We start from the raw sequence: 5842 nt of genomic DNA on the forward strand, positions 1-5842 counted from the left end.
CGGGTACGAAGAGCAGCACAAATTTATGTCAAGTCCAGACCAAGGCCATTGAGGGTGTGGATGACAAGATCAATATCATCTAGTGGTGAGTTAATGACTGCAAGTTCATCATAGAGTGCCTTAATACCATGTAGGTATTCAACGACAGGTTTTGAGCCTTTGGTGAAGCGTGAGTTGTTCTTTGAGTTTCATGATACATGTTCGCGTTTTGCTTGCAAAGGTTTTGTTCAGTGTGTCCCATGCTTGTTTACAGTTTTTTGCATTGCTAAGTATGGTGACTTAATGTCCATAGAGGAGAGAATTTCATGGAGAATGAGTTGATCTTGTCTAGTCCAGTATTCATAATCACCATGTGTTGGCGCTGGACACGGTTTGGACACATCGACGAAGTTGAGCAAATCATAACCAATGAGAAGGAAATTGAACTGCACTTTCCAGGCCGGAAAGTTTGAACCAGTGAATTTGATTGATGACATAGTGTGAAGGACGATGACATTGGTGTTGTCATTGATGGCTATGGTGTGGGAAGGCATGGTGAGTGTTCGAATCGAAGCATATACTTAATCAAAAGTTATTTTATTTGAATGAATAACATGTTAATATATATTAGACTTAATTGATATTTTCTCATCTTTAAAATTATTTTTTATATTAATATTACATATATATATATATATATATATATATATATATATTATAAAAATCAATATTTTTAAATAATTTAGAAGAATTTATTTTACAAAGAAACCCAACTTGATCCATCAAACTTATATATAAAAAGAAGTTAACACATTTCTCCAGCTAAAGACACTATCCCTCATGTAAAATTCATAGGACTCGAACCCTCTCACACTCTGCAGCAATGCAACAAAAAACTTCTATGTAAATAATGCTACAACATATGGTGGTATGTTGTCTTAATTAAAAATAGGCTAAATTACATTTGTGGTCCCTTAACTTAATTTTAAGTAACGTTTTAGTCCTTTATCTTCTTTTTTTTCCCGATTTAGTCCTTTATTCCTAACAATATCAAATAAAGTATGAAAATATGAGTTTATTTGAAGATTTGTGTTACGAATTTGATGAAATTTGTATTATATTGAAGAATATAATTAATTTTATGAGTTTTGATTGAAATTTTTTTTGAATTTTTGTATAAAAAACGGTAATATTGTTGAAATTTTAAAACATAAAATATCAAATTGTCACATAAAATTAAAATAAAGGACCAAATCGGGAGAAAAAAAAGATAAATGACTAAAACGCTACCTAAAATTAAGTTAAAGGACCACAGATGTAATTTAGCCTTAAAAATACTTAGTTGCACCGCCGCACTGTGGAAGAAGATACGAATCAAGAATCATACTGACTTCAGTATAGTGTATTAGTATGTACTCTTGCAGAAAAATACTAGCTTTCAATTTGAATGAATAAGCTTAAAGCAACTAAAATGTAAAACTTCAAATTATGGAAAATGCCTAGAAAATATCTCAGCAGTTTGAAAACAAAAGTTACATCAATAAGCACAATTAAAAATTCTCTCTTAAGGCATTTGAAATAATTTGAATGGTGGAAGGTGTAGTCCGGCAACAGCCACCTATTATTTTAGCTCCTAAATCACGCCATCTTGTTGCATGAAATCCAAAATCATCATCGTGAAAACACTTTGATGGCTGTCAATGAAAAGGAATTGAAAAACACAATTACATTGACATGTAAAACATAGCATTTAATTTGCAGGTCAGTGTGTGTAAGACCGAGAGAAGTAAAAGGAATGAGTAAGGGAGAAAAACCCCAACTTACTAGCCATTTTTTTGCAATTCCATCCCATATTTCCCCGCTATTGGGATAGACAATAATCGCCTTCTTTGTCAACTGCAGGAACAAGACTATATAAACTTCCCACTCTACTATAATGAGCACCAAAATTATTTTTCAAGTGATCAACTAATGACATGAGATTCAAGAGGTACCTGATTAAATTTGCAAATGAGACTTTCCATAAAATGCGGAGGGGCACAGTTTATACCAACTGCCTCTACTTTGTTACTCTTATTTATTACTTCAAGACACTCTTGGAAACTCTCCCCTGAGGGAGCATTTTCACCATCTACAGACGTAAAACAGATCCAAGATGGGATTTGTACATTTTCTTCTTCAAGCAATTCAACACAAGCCTGCAATAAAAAGGTTGCATATGAATTAGAAAAAAGCTTCCTAAAATTTAGCAGTTAAAAGTTATAGAGATAAATAGAAAGTACAGCTTGATCTATTTAGCATTGAAAGATTTTTAAACAGTATTAGCAATCTTATATATTAGTTTACAACTTTAAACTTATGACCTTAACTGATAGAGCAAAGTAGAAATATTAATGGTGAATGGAATAGTATTTAATTAAAATGGAAATATGAAACTGATTACAATGATAAAAGAGAAAACTATTCCCTCACTGCCTAACCTAACCGCTAAAGTAATAAAAACTGATGAATGCATGACATTTCCCCACTCCCCGTACTCCTTTCTTATTAGGGGAAAATACTAACTGCCTGTCAGGTGGCCACTACTCCTTCTCTCTCTTCTTCTTCCTTTCATACACTCTCCAAATTTTAGGCATAGCATGGTTCACACCCACCAATACATCACCCTCATTTGAGTTGGGCTTAGATAACATCCTATCATTAACTGATATAAAAATCTTATTGAACAAGTCAAAATAAAATAAAAAATTGTAGAAATAACTTATGCAGATAGCTACATCATGTAATCAGGTAAAAAATTTAAGAGAAAACTTCCCTTTCTGAACATAAATATGACTGTTTCATCTCAGCTGTATCAATGATACCAATACTCTATATATAGAGGTTATACTCAGACATGATTGTTTCATCTCAACATTATCTAAGATTTCTATGCTCAACAAATTGTGAAGCTAAGAGCCTGTTTGATTTGAGGGTGGTACTTTTCATTATTGTTTTGATGCTTTCACTATTATTGAGGAATTTATAATTTTAGGCTTCTAATACTTAGCATGTATGTTGCTCCTTCAACTGGTCATGATGCAGCAAGAAGAACTGCCATTACAACTGTGCCAAAAAGATTACACTCCATGAAATTGAACAAAGTTTAGAGAACCAAAACTCTATGTTTGTGAATATAAAGAACCAAAACAGTAAGAGAGTTTATGATTGATTTTAAAACATAAATGTCGATACCAGAGAAATGTGAGAGAGGATTGGAAAAATTACAGAATAGAAGAATCCTAGTTTCACCAGCTTCCTAATAAAAGATTTGTAACAATACCCCACAAAGATATACACAATACACTATTAGTTTTCGGTAATTTTCTTTTAAGAAATTAAAGCTAGGTATGCTTATCAATCAACAAAATGAGTTTAATGGCACAAAAGAAAAGACCTGAGCTTCAAGTTTGTTTGGAATGGTCTCAAAAGCAAGCAAATCTGGACCAGCTTCAGCAAGAATTTGCAACCTGCGGCGATGAAAATCCTTCAACTTCTCCAAATTCACATCTGGTCCATAGAGTCCCCTACAAGAATAAATTAACATCACGAATAAATTCTTGTAACATACAAAAACCACACAAAAGCAGCTCCTCTGCAGGATGGATACAATCTAAACTGCCAACGTTTAAGGAGTGTAGTAGCACCTGTACTCTGAGCCATCAGCAAGATAAGCCCCATAGCTTCCAATGGAGGCTGCAACCAAAGCTCTTCTATATACATTTCTAGGATTTCTTTTAGCCGATGTCCAGAAACTGTCACGAGCTTCAACCGCCAACTTGACACTCCTCTGTAATAGTGATTCCCCCTCTTCAATAGTCAGCCCCTTGGACAAAAATCCAGGAAGTGTAGCCTATAATAAAATATTCTTTTATAAGAAAATGATAAATTTTCTTCTACAACATTAAGATTTCAACTTGGAATATAGATTCAAAATATCAGCTTCAGTGATTGGATTATTGGAAACAATGAAATAATGAAAATTACAAGAAAATTCTTTATAAGTTATGTTAATCGGCAAGATGGAAAGCACTCAATTGCAACACATTATTCTGTTCTCCCATTATAGACAGCAACATAGATATAATGATCCGGTACATCAATATTATTAATGTTGTGTGTATAAAAATCATGAATCAAAAGTGCATTCCAAATAACCAAGTGATTGGATTCAAGTGGTTAATGAGCTTCAGTTAAAGACGAATCATTCAGAAGAGCCTGAGTTCGAATCGTGTCCCGGCCAAACTCTACATTACTAGGGCTTTATTCCCTTGAAAACCAAAGGGTTAAAACACCAAAAAAAAAAAGTGCACTCCTAACACACTAGTGCATTAAGCACAGTTTGGATAAAGTAAATTAAATACTTCTTCCAAATGAAATATAAGCAAAAATAAGTATAAAAAGTAGATCTTAGTATTCAGTACAAAATTTAGACTCAAGTATCTACCACTTGTGTCACATTATTTTGGTTGTAGTAGCTAATTTGAACATGTTTATGAAAACAGTTTTTAGAAAACTCTTAGTTATTGCAAGATTCATTTAATATTTCGGTATTAATGTCAATGCCTGTTATCTTACTTACTCAGAAGTTTATTCAAGCAAATCCATTTATCAATGCAACTTCATATAAAATTGACACACCACAAAGCATAAATATTTTGGAAATAATCAAATGTGGAAGGGTAAAGTCAAACCTAATATGAAGTAACAAAGTAACACACTCACCTGGTAAGATGAAGTGACCAATATATCTGCGCCAGCCTCCAAATATTCCAAGTGAACCTATCAACAAATAAATAAATGAATTTCCGTCCATCATGTCTCTGAGGTGTCAGCTTAGTGGTTACAGATATTAATAATAATCTCCCTTTCTCCAATTTGTTTTAAAATATAAATAAATGAACATATAAATCTAAAGCAAGGTTTAAGAAATGAAGCAGAAATAAAAAATGAAGGAAAATAATGAAGAAACCTGCTTGATAAGATGTGGCTCTTTGATCAAACAAATAGCACTCCAAAGAGGATCGTTGATAGAAGCACCATGAGTTTCAAGCTGTGTAGCAAATCCTCCATCAGTAACAATAGAACCTCCTGAAATCTCAATTAGATCTTGTAACAATGACTTCTTCTCGCTCTTCATTTTACACGCTTTTCTCTTCGACGACGTCGTTTCTGTGTGACGGTGATTTCGAATTAAAAGAACAGAATAGAACAGAGCGCGTTATTTTTATAATGTTTGAGACAGAGTCTTGTTTGTTAATGTTGAATGTTGGGGTTAGGCGTGAATTTGGACGAAATAGCATTCAGGTTCTCGTTCCGATGAGTATTTTACAAAAATGTGTACAAAGGTTTTTGAGGTCGCACATGCTTATAGGACAATGCAATCTAAGATAACTGTTTAAGTCATGGCGAGCTGACCCCACGATACCACTGTGTAATGATGCCCACGATTTGTGTTTTTTTAAATCTCAACTATGATTTATCCTCCTATTTTTAACAATTCTTTGGTGACATATCTTAACCTACTTAATATATATTAAAATGTTAAATAATTTATTTTAATTATTTCATCTAAATAGTTTTATATATTAATATTGTATGTTACGTCATTTAAAATATATTAAATTATAATTTTTTATAGTAAAAATATGAAATGATTGACCAAAACTATCAAATTTTAAAAATAGGGAGACTAATTATAAAAATAGATAAAAATAAATAAAGTAAAACTAGTATTAAATATTTTTACAAGGCAGTTGTATGAAATGACATGCATTCAAACATTATCATGAAAGTAATATTAAATGTGTAAGTCATAAATGTT

The 5842-nt window shown here is 32.4% G+C and overlaps 1 protein-coding gene across 1 annotated transcript; it reads right to left on the reverse strand.

The window, feature by feature from the left end:
• Positions 1-1397: 1397 nt before the first annotated feature.
• On the reverse strand, positions 1398-5360 carry LOC101508323 (homocysteine S-methyltransferase 1). Its single transcript, XM_004514639.4, has 7 exons — positions 4991-5360; positions 4744-4800; positions 3666-3871; positions 3416-3545; positions 1974-2177; positions 1804-1875; positions 1398-1673 (listed from the first exon to the last, which is right to left on the reverse strand). Exons 1-7 carry the CDS (start codon positions 5156-5158, stop codon positions 1530-1532), a joined length of 981 nt encoding a protein of 326 aa, XP_004514696.1. The 5' UTR covers positions 5159-5360; the 3' UTR covers positions 1398-1529.
• Between the last annotated feature and the right edge of the window lie 482 nt (positions 5361-5842).

Source organism: Cicer arietinum, chromosome 2 (genome assembly GCF_000331145.2).
Source record: "Cicer arietinum cultivar CDC Frontier isolate Library 1 chromosome 2, Cicar.CDCFrontier_v2.0, whole genome shotgun sequence".
Lineage (NCBI taxonomy): Eukaryota > Viridiplantae > Streptophyta > Magnoliopsida > Fabales > Fabaceae > Cicer > Cicer arietinum.

Bases quoted from the DNA above. Each gene is read 5' to 3' on its own strand.
- LOC101508323 (XM_004514639.4), bottom strand. From the start codon at position 5,158: ATGAAGAGCGAGAAGAAGTCATTGTTACAAGATCTAATTGAGATTTCA. The intron at 3,872-4,743 runs GTGAGTGTGTTA...ATTTTATTATAG, and splicing joins TGGTCACTTCATCTTACCAG to GCTACACTTCCTGGATTTTT. The intron at 1,674-1,803 runs GTAAGTTGGGGT...TTTCATTGACAG, and splicing joins GAATTGCAAAAAAATGGCTA to CCATCAAAGTGTTTTCACGA.